The sequence below is a fragment of the Erythranthe guttata genome, chromosome 3, assembly GCF_056151865.1.
Source record: "Erythranthe guttata isolate IM_541 chromosome 3, IM_541, whole genome shotgun sequence".
Taxonomy (NCBI): Eukaryota; Viridiplantae; Streptophyta; class Magnoliopsida; order Lamiales; family Phrymaceae; genus Erythranthe; species Erythranthe guttata.
In genome coordinates this window covers 3,025,001-3,048,011 of record NC_142535.1, presented here as the reverse complement: position 1 = coordinate 3,048,011, position 23,011 = coordinate 3,025,001, and the positions used below count along the sequence as shown (strand labels likewise).

Below are 23,011 nucleotides of genomic sequence, written 5' to 3'. Positions count from 1 at the left end.
AGTGGGCCGGGTCAGTCGGACCGGGAACCGGTCTGACCGACCCGAATCCACGTGGATTCGGTCAACTAAATCGTGCACAACCAACGAACCGGCCGGTTCGACCGGTTCGATCCGAACAATTAAAAAACCGATGCTTTTAAAACAATTTCAGACCCGATTTTCCAATTTTAAACAATTTTAAAGCTGGAAAAATTCTAAACAATATTTCAAAAATATTTTAAACTTACGAAAACTCCCAATTACATAATACGACTATCACTACTTTAATAAATCGAACATGCATATTAAAACGAACGCAATTAATTGCGCAACAAGCTCTGATACCACTGTTGGGTTTCGGGCACGCATATGCAGCGGAAAACAAAAATTTATGCGATTCAAACAACTTTAAAACACATAAGAACATGCCCGATAAATTAAATTCAATTAATTGCGTACCTTTGCGCTTCCAGCGAAATTAAAAACAATTTACATGCTAATAATTTCAACCGAATTTAAAACAATTAACATGCTCGCGTTTAAACCAAATAACATGCTTGCAATGATTTAAAACCGATTACACATAATCACATAAATTTTTGTTTTCCGCTGCGTATGCGTGCGCGAAACCCAACAGACCTAACCAAAGAGAGTGATGCATTTGTTTGTCAACCTGCAGAACCAAACGATGATGTCAACAAATCTCAACCCAACTCGGATACATGAGTTACACTGCCAGGTTGTTGAATTAAAGCAGGAAAATGAAAAGTTGTGTGACGAAAATAAGCGGTTAAAGACAAAGATTGAGGATATGGAACAAAATCTGCAAACTTTGATTGATTCGACCCTCAAAGAAGAGCTTAAGCCGAACGATGCTGATACAGACTTTGAGGATCAATATGAAACAATGCGGGACTTTGAAACAAAAAAGACGCCTAAATCAAGTGGTTTGCACAAAAGGTTGCGCTCAAAACTGAAAAGAAGGATGTTCTCAGAGATAAGACGACGAAGAAGAATCATAAATCAGTTGTTGCCGACAGGACACGGGAGAAACATAAAGATCCCGAAGTCAACAACTAGGAACCAGAGCCGGTCAAGAAAAAAATACGAAAAAGACTTTTCATACCAAAAAAAAAAGACATCTTCGACCTGCTATCTAATGAGGAAAAAAATGTTGTAAGGAATATGACTGTAGATGTAGAAGAGGATGATCAAATGTATGTATCAAAGTTAATCCTTTTTTTTTATTCGTCTTTAAATCAACGCATTACCTCTTAATGTAGGGGTCAAATATCGATTGGTACAATAAAGACGGGACTATGTATGAGTTTGTTGAGATGGCTGACATAATCACATTGTTAAAGGAGGGATTAACGAGTACGAAAGTGAGCACCCACTTACACAAAAAATACTGTCAAATACAGACACTTAAACTGAAAAACTGTCAAAACCAGTACATTACACAAATGATCGTCTAGACTGACTCTATTTTTGTCGTTGTATGTAGGTACTTGATTCATACTCCTTCATTCTGGAAATGCAACAAGAGGAAGGATATTTTAATGATAACATCAATCATGGTTTGGATGGGGACAGTTATGTCTTTTCAAGTTCCCTTATGATGTGTAAATGATGTCAACAAATATTAAGATTTATATATCATTCTATATATATATATATATATATATATATATATATATATATATATATATATATATATATATATATATATATATATATATATATATATATATATAATGGTGTGTTAACGTACATGGCGTTCTTCAGCAATGAAATGGTGAAGAATCTTTCACTAAAATTATGAGGCAACTCATTCATAAAATTAAATGTTCAACAATATCGATTTCTCTTGTTTCCACTTTATTCCAGAGGCAACACACGCAAGGATAATGATCATTGGACATTGGTTGTCCTGGATATCAAGCTCAAAATGTGGAAACATTACAACTCCTACAAGCCAAGGCCAGTGGAAAACCTGAACCGCAGAGATCCATATATGTATATCGTGGAGACAATAGTAAGTAAAAAAAAAATTATTTACCAATTAAAATAAAGGAAACTCCGTATTATAAAAAACATTAACATCTAAAATTGAATAAACAAAACTGCAGGTAAAAGGCGTTGAAGCAGTTGCTAGAGAAAGTAAATTCAAGAAAATCCCGCTAGATGGAACACTTGAAGAAGTTGAGGATTCTCCTCAGCAAGAGGACGGCAGTAAGGATAGCGGGATTTTTGTACTATATATCATCAGACAGTACTTCCGTCAACAGCCAGTGGACAAGTTGGATGCAAAAGAAAACGTTAAGAATTTCATAAAGGAACTAGTTCACTTATTCCTAAACCACAAAGACACTTTAGTCACATAGTTAACCGGTCAAAACCAGTGTGATAGGCTTCATGTAATGTAGGTTTAAATGTACTGTTAAATATTTGTAGTATGATACTCTATGGTTGTAGGTTTAAATGTACAGTTAATTATTTGTAGTATGATACTCTACGGTTGTAGGTTTAAATGTACTGTTAAGTATTTGTAATATGATACTCTATGGTTGTGGGTTTAATGTACTGTTAAGTATTTGTAGTATGTTACTCTACGTACTTTATGTTTAAAAGTGCAACAAATATACTGCTGCCAATACAGGTATCTGAGTTTTTCACCAAAACTAATAAGTTACTGTCAGTGACACTAATAGAACATATTTTAGTGGAGAGAAACGTGTGTTTATGTCTTACTCCGATAATACCTGAAACGATGCTACATGTGACAGTAATTTAACTCCATATAGTATTATTCTAAATTTGAAAATGTTGTACTTACAATTCATGCCTTTTGTAGACAGTTATATAGAACCATTCAAAAGAAAAGTACATGAGTTAAACAAAAATAACCGTCACTGACAGAAACATAGAACTATTGAAGAAAATTACTGAAACAATATAACTGTGCTGACAGTAACATATAATTAATGAAGAAAATTACTGAAACATTAGAACTGGAACTGACAGTACCATATAACTAGAAGAAATTTACTGAAATAATATAACTGTCACTGTCAGTAACATAGAATTACTGAACAAAAATACTATAAGCATTCATATGTGCAATTCCAAAACTGTTAAAAAAACAAATAATAGTAGATTTTCAAATAGCTTTGTTGCAAGTCTTCTTGTTGTGGTGACCAATTTGATAACATCTTCCACACTTGATCTTCTTCTTGATATTCTCACCACGAGATGAAATTCTCTTCCTTTTTGGTCTTCCACGTCGTGTCTGGTAAACTGGAAGTCCAACAACTGGCTGCTCAACTTTTGTAAAGTCCACTATAAATGGGTAAATAGAAAAAGAATAAGTAGATCGAAAATTGCATGCATAAAACAAGGGTCAATGTACCCATATCTTTCACCGATGGGGATATTCTTGAGAACCACAACCACATGACTGCAAGAGAATCCTTTAAGCTACCAATCTCGACATGTGCACGTTCTAGCAAACAAATCCACAATTTCGTGAGAGTCTGAATGCACTTCAAAGACAACTTGATTTGATTTTCTAACAGTCCATGTCCTCCCATTTTCGACAAAAGTCCTTCAAATCTTTTCCATCTTTGGACAAAGCATCGTAGTTCAAACTCTCACTTCTGCAGACCTCTCGCAAATTTTAGCCATTATATAACCACTAATGTTATCAATCATATGGGTAATCGGCAAATGTCGGAATTTCTTTATTGTACCATTCCATGATTCCACAATATTCGAATACAACTCACCATACCTATGCCCCTCAGGATACGCATTGCCCAATTTTTAAAAGGCAAATCTGACAAAAAATCAACAACTTTCCTTGAACCATCAATTTTAAATTTCTGAAGTTTCTCATGAAAGATTTCCTTAGTGGGAGCATACGCGCATGCTATCAACTGACTAACTAGAATATCTCTATAACTAGAGCTCATTCGACTCAACTTATACCTCAAATTAGTCTCTAAATGCAACAAGCAGAACGAATGGTAACAATTAGGGAAAATATTTCTCACAACTTCCAAGATAATGTGCTGCCGATCGGATACGAATGTCAAAACACGATCAGAGCTAGTGCAACATCTTAAATGTTTCATGAAATAATCCCAGTTCGAATCATTTTCCTCGTGTACGACGGCGAATGCCACTGTATAAAGATCTGAAACACCGTAAATCAATGTAAAAAAACTTGTCATTTCATGAACACCTGTTCTGTAAGAGCCATATAAAACTTATTTTACTGTCTGTGACAACAATATAACCTCAATACACTATCTATAAGAGTAACAGCTATATGGGGACGAAAACAAAGAATGTAATACAACAAAATTACCATTTCTCGCATCTTTCGCGATGGCGCTCAAAAGAATACCTTTGTATCTACCCTTCAGAAATGTACCATCCAAAAAAAGAATCGGACGATAAAACTTAAATCCGGATAGACAAGCACCAAAATTGAAGAAACAACGATTGAATGAGTTATACTTCTCATCAACTTCAAGGTGAAATATACTGTCTGGATTGCAATGCCCAGCTTCTTCAAAATACGCCTTAAGGTACGAATAAGATATTCCATCATCTCCTAATACAAAACTCTGACTAGATTCCATAGCTCTCCATGTTGTATTGTAGTTAATATCAATCTCATACTTCTTTTTTGCTTTATGAATAACGTCGTTATGACACATTAGCGGCTTATCCAGAATATCCTCCATGATTAAATCAGCTACGAGTGTATCGCTCATTCTTACCTTCTTGACAACACTAAATGCCGATTCACATGTTTGGTTTTTTCTCGTAGGTGCGAATAATACAATATCCGATTGAAGCTTGAATTGTAGCATGAATTCTCCACAAACAATTATTCAACTCTCTACAAACTGCATAGTCACTCTCTTTGTATCGTTTTTGATAAAATTGAATCCAAATCCAAGCTCATACGCAAACTTAGCCAGACATATTCTAAATTCTGAACGTCCCCCACGAAAAACTTGTCCGACATCGATTATCAGATTTATCCAATGTGATCTAAGCAAAGTCTTTTGGGGGCCAATGGCACATAATGGGTTGCATGGAGATTAATGCAGCGAGAGGTAACACACTGGATGAACTTACCATAGAGCTGTAAGTAGTAGCGGACGTACCGAGAGATGCATGAACTTCCTTCGCAACAATTTCAATCCTTTGAATTGACCATTGTTCCATAATAATAAAAAACCGTTTACATCTTCATCATCGTTGATTGGAAAAACACCAATCTCAGGGACAAAGTACGATAATGACAGGTTATCAACACTTAAAGAACTCCATCATGAACAAACAAAATGCACAAGATTGGAAAGACTCATCCCTCTTAGAAAATCTGTGATCGAACAAAATGCACCATACCTCAACAACAACATAATAAAACTAGCCATCCTGCAATTTCTGATAAAACACAATTACACTGTTAATAACAGTCACATTACTAATACATCAAGTAAATCCGCGTATACATTCAATTATACTGCCAATGACATCAACATTATATAAACACTTGCAAACAAACATATGAAAACATAATTACACTGTTAATAACAGTCACACTACTAATACATTCAGTTTATCCGCCTATACATTCAATTATACTGCCAATGACAGCAACATTATATAAACACTTGCAAACAAACATAACAAAACATAATTACATTACTAATAACGGTAAAATTACATAAACAACCAGCGAAATAACATATACATTCAATTATGTTGCCAATAGCAGAAACATTATATAAACGCTTGCAAAACAAACATAGCAAAACATAATTACACTGCTAATACCTGTCAAAATACATAAACAACCAGTGAAATAACATACAAATGCAATTATACTGCCAATCACAACAACATTATATAAACACTTAAAAAAAACACATAGCGTGAAAACAAAAATACACAAAAAACAAAAATAAAACATTTTTGTAAACAGGCATTGAACGCCCATACATCATGGTGTTCAATTTACTACAGTTCAAACTATACATATCTCGATGTTGACATTCATAACTTTAAAAAACATTCGCATGCTGATCAAAAAATTTGACACACCTTCCTTGAAAATTATACTTCAGCAGATATGATCGGCGATAAAAGCTAGAGAGGACGGCCGGATAACGACGAGATCCTATGTGAAACAGGTCGATGTAGCTCAGTTCCGAGATACAGAGGTATAGAGAGGAATTCGGGAGAGAAGAGAGAAGAATCGCGCACAAAACATGAAAAACGAGCATAGGGCTTTCAATTTTCAGATTATATATAGGGGTAATTATATCCGAGAAAATACCCTTGCCTTGATTTTTAATAAACTTTTAAGTAGTGGGTTTTTTTGCAAGAAAAAAAAACTAGATGTCCCTTTTTTAATTAAGTCCATGTGTCATGAGTCAATTTGCCATTTGCCCTAATATTAAATGATATATTTCACTAACTGCTTAAAATTTCGAGTGAGATGGTCATTCAACATGGTATCAGAGTCATGCCAAATGAAAAGGTCATGAGTTCGAAATCCAAAGCCACTCATTTCAAATATAATTCGCATGCACTTGAGAAGCTAGCGTATTGGAGATATTAATATTAAATGATACATTTCACTAACAACTTCTCGTAGAGTGTATTTCTTTGGTGTGAATGCCAATGAATTTATCGTTTTCGTTGTCCATTGACATTTTCCCTCTAACTTTGCTAATGTTTCGTTAGTGACGATATGCTCACCACTTTTATAATTCTGCTTGGATTTCGACTTTGCGGTGCTGACATTATTGCATTTGTCAACTAAGGAAGATGTACTACATGATAATTATATACAACACGACTCCATAAAATGCAAAATATCGAGGATGATAACGGATCATATATTTAGGTGGTAATGCAAGCATTAAATTAATTGTTTACCGTCTCTTTTTTCCAACGACCTCCTATTTTGCATCGGTTGTTTCCTGTTCAATCTTGCAAAATAAATCATGCGTGGAAGCTAAAACAATATATCACAATTATTTGAAAAAAAGTTATGATACAGTTAATTAAGAAAAAAATGTAAGTGTTAATTTCATTCAATAATAAGGATAGATTTATAGGAAATTATATGCTATACGTGGTTATTTACGCTTGGTGGATTTGAATCATAACTCATTCTAAAATAACATTTTGGTCCCTCGGGTTTGAATAATTCAACACTTTTGGTCATTTCCGTCAATTTACCGTTAGTTCGTCAGTTAAAGTAGTGACGGACACATACACGATTATGTTAGTACTAACGTTAAATTGACGGAAATGAGCAAAAGTATTAAATTATTCAAACCCGAGGGACCAAATGTCTTTTTTGTAAACATGGGGGTAAAATGTAAATTTGGTTGAAACTTGAGGGACACAAATTGCAATTTTCCCAATAAAAAACTGTTTGTAGATCGCATCTTATTTGCAACCGTATTAGTCCGGCGAAGTTGAGTTTTAATCCATGTACTGTTTCTCTAAATTTTGTATTTGACTTAATCACCATCAAATTTTGAAAAATATGTGTATTATATTTACGAACTTTAAAATACAATATTCTAAAAATCTATGCATATAACAATATTTTGAAATTATCCACAAATAATTATCACATTTGGTGTGTAAACATATATATTTTCTAATTTCATTTAATGTACTAAAATAATACACATTATATATCTAATAGGTAAGCTTCTAAAATAAAAATTCTCAAATTCCCCACAAATAACATATTTGATAAATTATATATCTAATCTGAAATAATTTAAGTTTGAAATTACATAATAATAAATGAATAAAAAAGAATATAATAATTCAAATCAATTGAGACAATTTGCTGTCAAACATACGCGGTGAATGCATACGATACTCTTGATCTCCTACAACTAAATAATAAGCCCCTGATTCAATAACCATAGTTCCATCTTCACTAGCTCTGCTCAAATGCTCACATGGATTTACTTCAAATTCAACATTAGCCTTTTCCTTTGCATTCAATCTAACCGGTTGAAATCCGACCAACTGTTTCACGGGACTACCCTTCACAACTTGGTCGCGCTTTGCAAATAGTAGAACTGGGTTCTTGCCAACCATATCCCCTTCATTTTCAACACTAACAATAACCGAATACTTCGCCTTCTCACATGTTTCGTAACCAATATCCGAAACTGAAATATCCCCCGAGTTTTCAAGCTTCACGTCGAGCTTGCTTTGACCGACGGAGACAAATTTGTAAGAATAGTTTGAGTAGCTAAGACCATAGCCAAATTCGTAAACTGTTTCCCCTTGGTAAAATCTATAAGTTCGTCCCGGGTAGCCAGATGAAGGATCGGGCCTCATTCTCATATCAGTCATTGGTATTTTGTTGAAATCTTTCGGATACCATGTTACAGGCAACCTTCCTCCTAGAAAAACAAACATAACATATAATTGCAATATTAATTAATCTTAGTATACCTATAAACATTTTTGGCTCATGAAAAAAGAAAAAGAAACAAAGTTAAGGAAATGTACCTGGATTGTGGTCACCAAATATGATCTCTGCAATTGCTTTCCCCCCGGCTCCACCGGGATATCCGGCCCACAAAATACCTCCGATCTTGGGGTTATCTTTCGCAAACGAAATATCAACAGGACCTCCACAGAGCAATACCAATATAACCGGATTTTTAGCTGCATCTGCTACGCTGGTGACCAGACGTTGCTGCTCGCCTGGGAGTACCAAGTCTTCTCGATCCAAATCTTCGCGCTCAAAATCTTGATTGATTCCCACTACAAGAACCACATTATCTGCTGATTTTGCTATTTTTTTCACAGTTTCTATTGACGCAATTGATGCACACTTGATGGTTTCACAACCCTGATGGAATTCGATTTTCTCGACATAATTCATTAGCCCTTGCATCGGAGTAATGGATTTGCAAGGTGGGCCCGAATAGCTTCCTAAGAGTGTTTCCGAGACATTTGCATTGGGGCCTATTACTGCAAGAGACTTTGTTTTCGACTTTGATAGTGGAAGTAGATTTGCAGAGTTCTTTAAAAGGACAATCCCATCACGTGCAACTTCAACGGCCAAATCTTGATGCTGGGGACTACATACGTCGTTACGGCTTAGGTTCCCGTATACATGTTTACTTGGATTTCCGTTGAAAAGTCCTAATCTCATCCTGATTGTGAAGCTGTTATGAAGGGCTCTGTCTATATCAGATTCCGACACTTTCCCCTTTTCGACTGCTGATTTTGTGTGATTCGCCAAATAGTCGCCGCATTCGACATCCAATCCTGTTTTTTTTTTTTCGATAGAAGATTTCATTAGAAAGTTGTTCGAAAACATTATATTAAAAATTTAAATTGAGCCTATATGTTTAAATTAAAAAAAAAAAAAAAAAAAAAAAACTCTTGAAAATGGTACAATGTTACCTGCTTTAAGCACATCTGCCACAGCGTCTTCGGGTGATTTTGAGTATTTTTGCATCTCGAATAGATGCGGGACCGCTTGATCATCTGATACTACATACCTGGTCGTTTTCAGTGACACAATTAGACACATGATTAATAAACATCAGCAAGAACCTAAGGCCTCATTTGGTTGTCAAGATAGGAGTAGTCAATAAATGATTTAATAATCTAATGGAAATCCAATTATTTTATCGAACCCTGAAAGGTCCAACAAAAAATCTCCCTAAAAGGTAAGATAAAACATAATAATTTAATATTTTTGGGTCGACCCGGGAAGTTATTTGGTTTACCAAATATTAAACAAGGTCCAATTATTTAGTTAATCATGGCTAATCATCTCAACCAAACGAGACCTAATTGTATTTTCAGATTACTAAAATAGTTACCCTTGGAATCCCCATTCGCCACGAGCAGTTTTCGTTAATAGATCGTAATCAGCACAATTCGGAACGCCGTTTACAGAGTTATAAGCACACATAATCCCGCTCGCCCGACCATCTTTCACACATGTTTTGAAAGGCGGTTGATACGTATCTGCCATATCCTGCTCTGTCACCTATACGAAAATAAAGCAAAACAACCGATTCTCGTATTAATATTCAATTGCAACTTAATTAAAGAATTGTCTATCGATAATTAGAAAAGAAATATAATATACATACACGAGCGTCGAACGTAAAACGACTATTCCCGTTCCAACTCTCCAAATCATAGGCAGTGAAGTGCTTGCAACATGCGGAGGCTAAAAGACGGCCGTCTTTGAGTTGGCCGCCTTCGAAGCTGTCCCCTTGGATTCCGCGAACAAACGTGACGGCGTATTTGCTTGTCATAAAAGGGTCTTCGCCAGGTGTCTCTTGCCCCCTTCCCCACCTCGGATCTCGGAAAATATTTACGTTCGGCGACCAAAATGTCATGCCTTGTGCCTCCCCTTCATTGTATATAGCTCTAGCTTCTGTTCCTATTGCCTTTCAGTTAATGCATAGTACTCAAATTGTATTAGATACTAACAAAAGCATTCTAAAACTGCATGGTCAATACTAGTGAAGATTCAGCTGCAAATTGACATCTTGATTAAGGGAAAATTACGAAAACCCCCCTAAACTTAGGCTAAATTATGAAAAATACCCCCACCTATCCATAATTATCAAAATTCCCCTAATGTTTGTTTTTGTCTTACACCGACCCCTTATGGTATGATTTTTCACGAAATCATTTTGAGTCAAGGGAATATTTCTCGAAGAATGTCGATTCTACCCATGTTGACGTGGCATTTCATTATGCTACTTTTTAAAGACGAAAATTACCTTTAAGGGGGCTTTTACGGAATCTTTAGTTTTCTTAAATAACAATTCACATCGTTTTGAGTATATTACCATTACATCTCTAGGGTAACTTTTTACTTTAAAAAGTAACATAAAGATGTTCAGTCTCCAAGTGTAGAATTAGCATTTTTCGCGAAATATTCCGTAGTATAAAACAAATTTCGTGAAAAAACATACTGTAAAGGGGTCGGTGTAAGACAAAAACAAACGTGACGGCGAGTTTGGTAATTACGGATAGATTGTGGTGTTTTTCATAATTTAGCCTAAGTTTAGAGGATTTTCATAATTTATCCAATATTTTAATTGTCTTTGATCTTTTATGTATTATCCTCTTTAATAATATGGTCTGCTAGAATACAGTGCAGCTAGTGGTGCTGTGTTTTATAAGGTAAGATGTTAAAAGGAGCTTATAAGATATTTAAGAGCTTATAAGCTTTTCCAAAGTGCTCGCTAAATTTTTAATAAAATATCTTAACTTTTTTTTAAAATAAGTTGTTGGAGAACAAATAAGATCTTTTTTTAAAAAGTATATCTACCCTACCTTTTTATTTAAGATCTTATAATGAGTAAAAATAGCTTATAAGATCATTATCCAAACAGTTTAAAAATTAATTCTAAAAATAAGATGAAACAGCTTATCAGCTCTTAAAATATCTTATCAGACCTAAGAGTTTATCAGTTATTTAAAATAAGTTTAGCCAAATGGGCCCTAAATAATAAATTCCCAACACATGGTGATTAAAATATTCAAAAAATTTGAAAATAAAATAAAATAAAGAATCAAGATTGTGACATATTACAATTGAGCCCACCACGTTCTACTCTAAGGTCATAATTTTTGCTACGGATAAAATACTAACCTTGGCAATTCGATACCAAAGTTTCTCATCGAATGTAGCTGCAGTAAGTATAACTTGTGGAAAACTAGTTGCCGCCTGGATGCTCCCGCCGAACGTGATGCCGGAGGCCGCTACCATGGACCCTGCAACTCCATGCAGTGCCTCCGACCACCACTGGTAGTCGGGGATTCCTAGCCGTGGGATGGCCGGTGCGGTGTTGACCAGCTGCGAGATTTTCTCGTCCAACGAGAGTCGGGAAACCAAGTCGTAGGCCCGCTCGTGTAATGGCAAATCGACGTTGCAGAATGGGAATGACTTTGTGGATGGATTTTCGGAGTCGCAAGAGAATGGTGGGAGCGGTTGTTTGGAATTATCGGCTTCGATATTCGCAAGCATGATAGAGCATATGAATATTGCATAAGCTATGAGAGACATTGTACGGATCATGCAGATCAAACTATGTCTAATTTTTTTTCTATTTATTGGGGAGATATGAAGCACAACATAATAAAAGTCAACTAGGTTTCTCTTTTGAAAGAAATTATCAAGACCTTCATTAGAGAACATATATATGGGTTTCTCGTTTGGTGGTTGGGATATATATATATATATATATATATATATATATATATATATATATATATATATATATATATATATACACGGTGATTACAAATAAGTCTATCAATGGGTACTTATTCATAAAGAGATCCAGACAAATAAGTCCACATATGGTCCAGATTTTTATAAAAGACTAAAAAGCCCCTCATACTTTAATATGCTCCAATTTCATCATTAATTTAATTTAACCTCAATTTGACCCCAAATTTCATATATTATTCAATTTTGACCCAAAACTTTTTTTTTACCGCCTGATTCTGGCGTTACAGGCGTAACATTTTTTTTTTCGTTTAAACAGCAATATTGTTGTGATTGACAGTAATATTAACTATATTACTGTTAAACCAGTAAAATTAACTAAACTACAGTTTAATACAGCAATATTGCTATATTAATCTCTAGCACAGTAATATTAACACAACAAAACTCATTATTATTCTGTAATAGAGTAATATTACTATGTTGACCGTTCAACAAATGTAAACATAATAAAAAGCCAAAAAGAATTAATATTACTGTGAGTGACAATAATATTACTATAACAATAGTAATATTACCATCAACCACAGTAATATTACAATAATAGACAGTAGTATTATTACGTTACTCCGTGAATAACTCAAACAAACAAAAAAATCCAAACAAAATAATAATATTGATGTGGTTGACAGCAATATTACTATAACAACAGTAATATTACCGTCAACCACAGTAATATTATTGTGTTTACAGTAATATTACAATAATAGATAGTAATATTATTACGTTACTCCGTGAATAACTCAAACAAAACAAAAAACCCAAAACAATAATAATATTGATTTTGTTGGCAGTAATATTATTGTGTTTACAGTTACTTTACTGTCAACGATAGTAATATAATTACGTTGACTTGTCAACAAATCAAACAAAATAAAAAAAAATAACAAAAAATAAAAAATAATAATACGTTAATTTACTGTCAACGGCAGAACAATTACATAATTGTATTGTCAACGGCAGTACAATTACGTTAATTAACTGTCAATGACAGTATAATTACGTTAATTTACTGTCAGTGACAGCACATTTATGGTCGACGTTAAGCGGCGGACGTAAAAAAAGAAAAAAAAAACACACTAGAAAAAGTCAACGCCGGAAAAAAAAAAAAAAAGAAAAAAAGAAAAAATGTCAACGCCGGAAACCGGCGAAAAAATCCGGAAGAAAAAAAAAATCGAAAAGTCAACACCAGAATTCGGCAGCAAAAAAAAGTTTTGAAAAAAAAAAGTCAAAATTAGATTTTTGTGGTCAAAATTGGATTTTTGTGGACAAAATTGATTAAATTGGGGTTACAATTAAGAATTGGGTATAAAGGGTTGGAGGTACTATTGTCATATACATGAATGTTTCCTTTATTTATAATAAATATTAAAGGGATGTGCTTATTGGTGAAAGAGATATAGCCCCTAAACTTAGAATAATAAAGATGTTTGGTTGGGGACTTATGCGCGCGCACACACACACACACACACACACACACACACATACTTATGGGAAAAATACAGTTTCCATCCCTCAAGTTTGCACTGATTTCATAGTTGGTCTCCTATGTTCACAAAAAAACACATTTGGTCCCTCATATTTTAAAAAATTAAACGCTTTTAGTCATTTACGTTAAAAATAACGAAATCAAACGTGTATCCTCACTACCGTAGCTGACGGAGTAACGGTAAATTGACGAAAATGACAAAATAAGTCAAATTATTAAAACATGAGGGCCAAAATGTGATTTTTTTTTAACACAGAAGACTCCCTCATGTTTGGGTACTTACAACCACCCCTCAATTTAATGGTTACATTTAATGGTTTGCATATTTTAATGGTTACATTACAACCACCCATGATGTATGGTCAAATTACGAAAACTCCCTCCTGTTTGGGTACTTACAACCACCCCTCAACTATAAATCTTCTTACACGTCCAGCCTTGCGGTTTCAAAATTAGTGGAATCTTCGAGATTATATGGAATGTTATCACTTTTGTACCCGTTTTATCCCATTCGAACTCCACATTCTAAAACAAGATGATCATAATATGTGTTTTTTGGCTTGTATATACCAGATTTTGGTGCATCAGAAACTGTATTTTTACACAAAACGAGTACAAACTAGAGCAAATTCCACGAAATCTAGATGATTATGTTGAATTTGACACCATAAAAGGTGGAGGTGTAAGAAAAAATATAGTTGAGGGATAGATATAATTATCCAAACAAGAGGGAGTTTTTCATAAATTGATCATATCTCAGGGGTGGTTGTAAGTTACCCTTGCCTTTTTAATTAAGACAAGTTTTACTTTCGCGGTCAATTGTGTTACTGTAGCAATCAAATTATGTCCGGCAAAAAGATAAACTTATGAAGTTCTTTTAGCAATTCTTTTATGAAATCTTAACGAAAACGAATTCATTTTAGGGAAAGAATAAAAGTGAAAAGAAAACTGAACCAAACATTATCTTATTCTTATATATGTTTTGCCAATGCAGAGTGGATTATTATAATGTTACCTGGTTTTATTACTAATGCATATCTTTTCTGGAGGAGTCCAGTCAGCAAAATTACACAAAGAGAAATATTAGCTGGCATTTCTAATAAAACGGAAAACTCAGATGTCAAATCAAGACAAGCTAACACGTTTTAATTAACATGCTTTGTTCCCACTCTGATGAGGATCAGTGGGACCACATACTTAGGTGGTGTTTGCAAATGTTTTTTGAAAGTGATTATGTGGTTTTTTTTGCTCATAATCTGTTTTTAGGTGTTTGCAAAATCAACTTTTGCTTTTGCTTCTCTTAAAATAATTTGCTTTAAGCTATTTTTTTAAAAACACCCCTAACCCTGCTTTTTCAATTTTAGTTCATTTTCCGAAATATTTGCAAACACCCCAAACTTTTAGAAATAAACACTTAAAACTAACTTAAATCACAATCACTAACTTCTGCTTTTAAATAATCATTTGCAAACACCACCTTAATTGTTGTTATATTAATTATTGGGATAATTAGTGAAAACCCCCCAATTCATTTACTTATATTAAGGTGGATATAACCTCATTTTCATTATTAGTGAAAACCCCCCACCTTATATTAAATAATATTTTTTTAATTAATATTATTTTAGACATTACTAATATACCTAATTTGCCCTATTATATCTAAAATAATTAAACCTATTTCACGTTCTCTATTTCTCTTATTCTTCTCTCTCTTTTCTCTCTACATATCGGCCGCCTCCAACTCTCCTCCATCTGTGTTCTGCCACCGCCTCCAACCCTCTTCAATCTCTGCGCCGCCATCGTTATTCTCTTCTCCCAACGGCGTTCCTCCCTCCACCGACGCGAAAAGAAGATGGTCTTCACCCCTGGGATTCTCTCGTCAAGGACGGCGTTAGGGTTTTCGCTAGGGAGAAAGACGAGATTATGCACTGGCGCTAGGGTTGATATTGCGTCTGAGATTTCAATACAGACCACCGCCCCATTGTTTCATTGTTGTTGTTCTTCTTCTTCTCTGATTTTTTTTTTTAATCCAATTCTCGAATCTTATTTTCTTAATTGGAGTTTTTGGTTGAATTCTTATATAGAAGGCTAATTTTGTGTTCAATCAATAGTATAATGTAGGTTTTGTTTTTGTTGAAATTGTGTGGTGTTATTTACAGATTTATAGATATTTTCGTACAGCAATATAGTTGTTTTCGTACAGCAATATAGTTGTTTTCGTTCAGCAATATAGTTGTTTTCGTACAGCAATATAGTTGTTTTCGTACAACAATATAGTTGTTTTCGTCAGCAATATAGTTGTTTTTATTACTTTTTAGTTGAATGTAATAGTTGATTTTGATAAATGAGAGTTGTTGGAGATATATAGTTGGTTTAATCATATTGTTTTAATAACAGTTGTTTTAATAATAGTTGTTTTATTGAAATATAGTTGTTTTAAGTGAAGACAAAAAAATATAGTAAAAAAATATTTTTAAAAAATATAATAAAAAAGTTAAAAAAATATTTTTTTTAAATATATTTTTTTAAATAAGAAATAAATAAAAAAATGAAAATTAAAATTAAAATACAAAATAATAAAAAAAATAAAAGTGTATCAAAGTAGTTTATAATAGGTAGTGAATAGAGGAAGGGTAAATTTGAAAATAATAAAAAGGATGGGTCTCCCACTAATAAAGAAAAAGGAGCTGGATCCATCCTTATTAAAATAAAGGTGGAGGGGGTTCTCACTAATAGTCCCTTAATTATTTATTAGTCAAATAATATATTTGACACGTTTTAATTAACGTCATATTCATTATTAATTATAATTGAAACTTAATTGTTGTTATATTAATTATTTATTAGTCAAATAATAAATATTTTTAAGGAGAATATACATATAGTGGTTGAAATTGAAATAAAACTTATAAAATTAAAACGATAAAATATAATAATTGTATAAAATATAAACATTGCTGGTTGGAGTGAACTGCTAAAATTGGTGTTTTAAGACACTATTCACTTTTTGTTATAGATATAAATGACTATTTATAAACGATCGATTAGAGATGGTCTAACATGGAATGCGAGCTAGGTGTCGGTCACGGCACGCGAACTCGTGATCGTCGATAGCTATGGAAAGACGAGGTTTAATGCCTTGGAGAAAAAAATGCTTGAATTAGGTCCGGGTTGATCCAGCAAAATCTCTATAGTGCTCAGTTATAACTCTACATTGAGTGGACTCATTGACCCGGTCCCACCAACCATATAGTTTTACAGTTGTAGACAGTGGCGAAGCCAGAATTTTATTATGAGGTGGACGGGGCGAATTAAAATATAACATAAAAAATTAATGACAATGATGATTGTTTAAGGAGTGTAGAATGTAAAATTTTGTTATATGGTGTGTTTAATTTTCTTTTTTGTTGATAAAACCAGAAGATATGAAAAGTAAAAAAATAACATAAAAACTTGAAGGACTTTTTTTGAATTAATTTGAATTTTGGGTGGACTAAAATAAATATAAAGGTATAATAAAGTATAATATTTTTCAATTGAGAGTGGTGTTGCATGCCCCCGGTTCTGAGCCATAATTCGTAACTTTCTTATCCAACTTGTTACACTCATTATTATTTTTCTTTATTTTTTTCAATTACAAGTAATTAATTTTATTTATAAAAAACTAAATTATTAAAAATTGTACGGTCACAATACAAAACAATAAATTATATACACACTAGCATTTTTTTTCCCGTGCGATGCACGGGTATTATTTAAAAAGTGAAAAAAAAAATCAATTTAATACATAATAAGAAAATATAGTACATAGTAAAAATTAATAATGTAGTATTATTCATATTATATATAACATTAGTTTTTTTTTTAATTATTAAATATTAAGATTTATAATAATTCAAATATATAGATTAAGATTTAACGAATCAAATTTCTATATTTTATTCTTTAAGATTTTAGATATACTGATGAAAAATAAGAGATTGATAAGAAAATTATAATAAGAAAATTAGTAGAAAAAAATATAAAAATAAATAATTACAGAAACACCATTAGGGTTTTTTAGGGTTGCCCAGTGTTTCTTTCTTTTATATATAAGATATCTATTGGGAAAATTACATTTTTCATCCCTCGAGTATGCATCGATATCACATTTGGTCACCCATGTTCATAAAAAACACAAACGGTTCCTCATGTTTCAATAATTAAACACTTTTGGTCATTTCCGTCAATTTACGGTTACTTCTTCTGTTAAGGTATTCATTGGCACACGCTTTATTTCGTTAATACGAATGGAAAATTGATAGAAATGACTAAAAATATTGATTTTTTAAACACGAGGGACCAGATGTTTTTTTAATGAATATAGACGATTACATATGAAAATCGATATATTAGTAAAGAAAATTAAAAATTGATGGGGGCCCCTGCCCCTACACTGGCTTCCCGACTGGTTGTAGAGCCATTTTATTTTATTAATGAAATGAAATAATCTCTCTCTTATTTAAATAGCGTCCATGTTGATAACATGTGCAAGAACGTTATTATCAAACGCAATTTGATTGTATGTTGGACCAAAATGCAGCAGCAGAGGATAAGATGGGCCATGCTTATATATATATATATATATATATATATAGTAGGTAAAGTGTGTGATCACGGATTGCTGCTTGCTTGAATTTTTTAATCACCAACTAACTTCTCTACATTAAATTACAATGAAAATGTAATATTTCATTGCACCTAACTTTATCAAAGAATCGTTTAATTAGTGGTCGTCAAATTGGTGCAACGATCGGGCCCGGGTGATCAATGACCAAGAATCGTCCGTGGGTCATCAAATTGGTGTATATATCGGGCCCGGGTGATCAATGAGACGACGATGACCCAGCCAAGTTACCCGAATGGTTAATCAAACATGGGGTATAGCTACGGATAATTATAGTTTCGGTCCCTATACTATACACCATTTTTTTTTGATTTTGGTCCTTCAATTTTTTCTGGCACGGAATTCGTCCTTAAATAATCAGTTTTTTACAATTTTTGTCCACCGTTTGATATTGTTCTTACTTTGGACGGAAAAGTCACGTGCGAGGCACGTGACAATGCACATTAACCACTTATTTTTATCTATATTGTTAATTTAGCGCTAATATCATTTTATTCTTACAATTTCATCCAAATAAAATGAAATTCGAGAAATGTACTAAAAATGTGAAATGGCAAAAATACCATAGGAGGGTATTAGGAATTACTACATTATATTTTATTCACAAATATTATTTATTTCTTTATTTTATTGTTTTAATCGAAAACAATATATAACTAATTTGATTATACCAAATCTTATTAAAGACTTTTTTCTTTTTCCTTTTAATTTTTTTTATAAATATAACTTATTTCATCATTTGTAATTATTAATATGTAAAAAATAATTAAACATATATTGTAATTTCAGAATATTGTTTTGAGTCATTTATACAATAAAATCGATTTTACCTAACCTTAAAAAAAATTATTGTAGTTTTATTATTCTTTAATAAATTTTTAATTGTATTTCAAAATTAAATAAAAATGCAAACAAAAAAAACCAATTGATTTAATGAAAAAAAAGTGACACATATATACAGTATGGCTCGGCGCCGGAGGTAAAAATTGACGATGGGGTGGGGCTGGGGCATTCAGAACAATTTTGGGGGATTTGATTATTTTTTTGGACGAATTTATAATAATAAAGTTAAACTGTGGCCAAATAAAAAATATAGGCAAGGGTAGAAGTGCGTGATCACATGCCTTGCAAGTGACTTTTCCGTCCAAACTAACAACAATTTCAAACGGTGGACGAAAGTTGTAAAAAAAAAAAAAAAAGTAGTTATTTGAGGACCAATTTCGTGCCAAAAAAAGTGTAAGGACCCAAATCAAAAAATATGTAAAATATTGCGGCCAAAACTGTAATTATCGCAGTTTAGGTAATTTTGTTTTCTTTTGTCGAGCATGACTACTGTTGGGGCTAAATACCTAACACGCAAGTGCACGTATCGCAAACAAGTAGTAAAAGTGGACTCGTGAGAGTCGGATGTCGATCCCACAGGGAATACTCAAATTATCTAATCCTAAGTACCAAATTCTAACAATTATGATTTTTATCCAGCCTACGCAAAGTTGTCAAATTTAATCAACTAAATAATTAAACTAATTATGAAAGCAATTAAACACGAGAAAATATCAATAAAAACGGACCTAGGATTTTATCTCCCCCCTATGCAAGAATTGCTCACCCAAAACCCCTCAATTATGAAATATAAGATTCATGATTATTAACCCGAGACACTAATTTACTCATAGCCCGCTGTCGCGTGTATTATGAGTCTATTATTCATAAACGGTCCACTATATGTCTATGCAAACAAATTATGAATAAAACATTAACTAACAAGTCTCGTAAACGGCTACCTAAGGTGATATCTGTATGTCTACGACACCACATGCAATTGACACACTCATCCGGTGAAAACTACTCGAAGGCTCTTCTACTTACCGTCTAATTATCAAAATAGCTCTGTCGAGTCAATCCCAATAATCACAGATAAAGCACATAAATTGATCGAGTTCATGCACTAACAATCCTAACAAGTATAAGAAATAATCATAAAATCATAATTGCATAATCTCAAGAAAACGGGTTCACCATCCCCACATAGGGTTCCAACAAAATCCTAGATTAAAAACTTAGCTACTCATGTTCTCTACGAAAAACATAATAAAAATATAAAAAGACATAAATTAAGAAAAGATAGATAAAAGAAGAATTGTGATGAAGATTTGTCAATTCTCCGTCTTCGATTCTTCGTTCTCTCGCTTCTCTTGCTCTAAGATTGTCTTCAAAAGTGGGCTAATATTTTAGAGAATTCTAATCTTAAGTCAAGTTCTAATTCCAAGAATATTAATCTGAGAAGAGATATATTTTAATCTTTTACGAAGTTGAATAAATTAAAGAGAGAGAACAAAAACTTAACGATCACATTTTTTCATTTAGGAGTTTTTCTCAAAAAAAAAAACAAAATTGTACATATATATGTAATTATTAACTTAATTGGGGTGACTTTATTCGGGTTGAGTTATAATAGGTTTAAACTCAGCTCATAAACTAATCGGGTTTAAAAAAAACGGCTAATAATAAGAACTTATTTTCAACGTCGCCGACGATATGCTCTTTTTATGAATTTTATTATGCAATTTAATAACTATTAATATAGTGCAAAATAATCATTTTTTTTATTAAAGTTTATGTGAAATTTGATGAATATATCTGATGATGCTAGAGTTAGATCACCTTAGAGAGTCGAAGTGGGATGAGATGGAAGAGCAAAGTGGATCACTGGCTCACGAGCTTGATGACCTTCATGAGATACATGTTATCATAAAACACGTAAACTAAGCCGGGGGTGATCCGGCGGAAACCCCTTCGACGCTCAAGTCAAACGTGCGGATAGTAGAAATAGTCAAGAGAATAGTATTGCTCAGACAATATGACGTACCTTAGCAAATGAGTTATAATCTTTATTTATACCTCGTTAATTGGGCTGGAATTGGTTAATTTAAGATTGTCGGGCCCAAACTTTCTTTGAAGGTGATTGGGCCTCGGTGGTAGTGATCTTTAATATTAAGGTCGTGAGTCGTGACCCAATAGGTAAATAAATTGTATGCCCATTGGATTACCCCAATTAGACATATCATCATCATTTATAGCATAAAATAATTACTGAGTAACATAAAAAATAATCAGAAAATCGCTTGTAATATTTCAATTTGGTTTCTCGTTCTTCAACTTAATAATAAAAATAGGGGTTTTTGTGATAAAGTCCTCAACTAAGTATGTTTATTATTTTAGGTTTAGGGGACATATCTCTTTCACCAATAAGCCCATCACTTTAATATTTATTATAAATAAAGGAAACACTCATGTATATCCCAATATTACCCTCAACCATTTATACACAATTCTTAATTGTAACCCCATTTTAATCAATTTTGTCGACAAAAATCCAATTTTGACCAAAAAATTCAATTTTGACTTTTTTTTGGAGCATATTTTAATATGCTCCAATTTCATCCTTTAACTTAATTTAATCTCAACTTGACCCCAAATTTCACAAATTATTCAATTTTGACCGAAATTTTTTTTTTCACAAACATTTTTTTTTTCAAAAAAAAATTTTTGCCGCCGGATTCCGGCGTTGACAGGCGGTCAACGCCGGTCTCCGACGTTGACTTTTTTTTTTTTTTCTTTCTTTCTTCCGGAAATAATAATAATAATAATAATAATAATAATATATTAATAAGGCTCCAACTATATGCAATACTAATAAGCAAGGACAAATTAAATAAAGATTCCAAAAGATTCTATTTCATTAAGATGAAATGACAAATATAATCATAAATTAAATGGGTATTTATTTTCTCGTGCAAGACCAAATAAAATAAAATATAAAAAAAACGTAAAATTAAAAAAAAAAAAAAAAAAAAAAAAAAAAAAACCAACCCTTCCCGCCGCCACAATAGCGCTGCCCAAGCTCCGCCGCCAGCCCCGCTGCTCACAATCACGAGCGACCTAAACCCGCCCAACAAACGCTTCAAAAATGCTAATTCCTCATTTTGTTCAACCTTAAGAAAAAGAGGAAACATTTTTTAATTTGAAACCGGTACAAATCGACACCAAAGTGTCGAAAAACTATGCTCGAAATCGACACTTACTCGTCGAAAAAAAGATTCAAAAAATTCGACATCAACAATATGTCGAATTTGATACGTAAAAATCGACACTGGGATGTCGAGTTTAAAGCAGAAAAGTCGACATTGTGAATGTCGAATTCGCTACTACAAAATCGACATCTCAGTGTCGATTTTTACCTACCAAATTCGACGTGCACATGTCAACCGCGTCTGTGCAGGATGTTTTCGGAAAAACAATATTGAATCGAAAAAACACATAAATGCATACCTTCTTGGGTTCTTCCACCGTAAAATTTTCTATGTTGATGTCTTGTGACTCCATATTTGCCATCTTTCGAAGACTGTTGAATTTTGATGATTTTGAATGTTTAGGTTTTTGTGGGTTCATGGAGGAGGAAGGAGAAATATTTTGTGGGTTTCTGAAGATGGAGAAGATGAGAGCTGGTATTGTGGTTTTGTGATAGAAT

At 33.0% G+C, this 23,011-nt stretch overlaps 2 protein-coding genes across 2 annotated transcripts; both read right to left on the bottom strand.

Moving 5' to 3' along the window:
* Positions 1-3,142: 3,142 nt before the first annotated feature.
* LOC148771531 (uncharacterized) lies at positions 3,143-4,763 on the bottom strand. The gene is made up of 4 exons (XM_088815100.1): positions 4,352-4,763; positions 3,768-4,177; positions 3,556-3,646; positions 3,143-3,321 (listed from the first exon to the last, which is right to left on the bottom strand). Exons 1-4 carry the CDS (start codon positions 4,761-4,763, stop codon positions 3,143-3,145), a joined length of 1,092 nt encoding a protein of 363 aa, XP_088671226.1.
* A 2,994-nt stretch (positions 4,764-7,757) lies between these two features.
* LOC105973943 (putative beta-D-xylosidase 7) lies at positions 7,758-12,274 on the bottom strand. The gene is made up of 6 exons (XM_088815419.1): positions 11,684-12,274; positions 10,164-10,466; positions 9,888-10,057; positions 9,463-9,560; positions 8,557-9,324; positions 7,758-8,447 (listed from the first exon to the last, which is right to left on the bottom strand). The coding sequence occupies exons 1-6, from the start codon at positions 12,227-12,229 to the stop codon at positions 7,858-7,860; spliced, it is 2,475 nt and encodes an 824-aa protein (XP_088671545.1). The 5' UTR covers positions 12,230-12,274; the 3' UTR covers positions 7,758-7,857.
* Between the last annotated feature and the right edge of the window lie 10,737 nt (positions 12,275-23,011).

Excerpts from the sequence above, each read along its gene's own strand:
- LOC148771531 (XM_088815100.1), bottom strand. The coding sequence starts at position 4,763 with ATGAGCGATACACTCGTAGCTGATTTAATCATGGAGGATATTCTGGAT. Across the intron at positions 3,647-3,767 it reads TCCTGAGGGGCATAGGTATG|GTCTGCAGAAGTGAGAGTTT; the intron begins GTGAGTTGTATT and ends AATTTGCGAGAG. Across the intron at positions 3,322-3,555 it reads AAAATGGGAGGACATGGACT|TGGACTTTACAAAAGTTGAG; the intron begins GTTAGAAAATCA and ends ACCCATTTATAG.
- LOC105973943 (XM_088815419.1), bottom strand. The coding sequence starts at position 12,229 with ATGTTCTCTAATGAAGGTCTTGATAATTTCTTTCAAAAGAGAAACCTA. Across the intron at positions 10,467-11,683 it reads TTTGGTATCGAATTGCCAAG|GCAATAGGAACAGAAGCTAG; the intron begins GTTAGTATTTTA and ends ATTAACTGAAAG. Across the intron at positions 10,058-10,163 it reads GTTTTACGTTCGACGCTCGT|GTGACAGAGCAGGATATGGC; the intron begins GTATGTATATTA and ends ATTTTCGTATAG.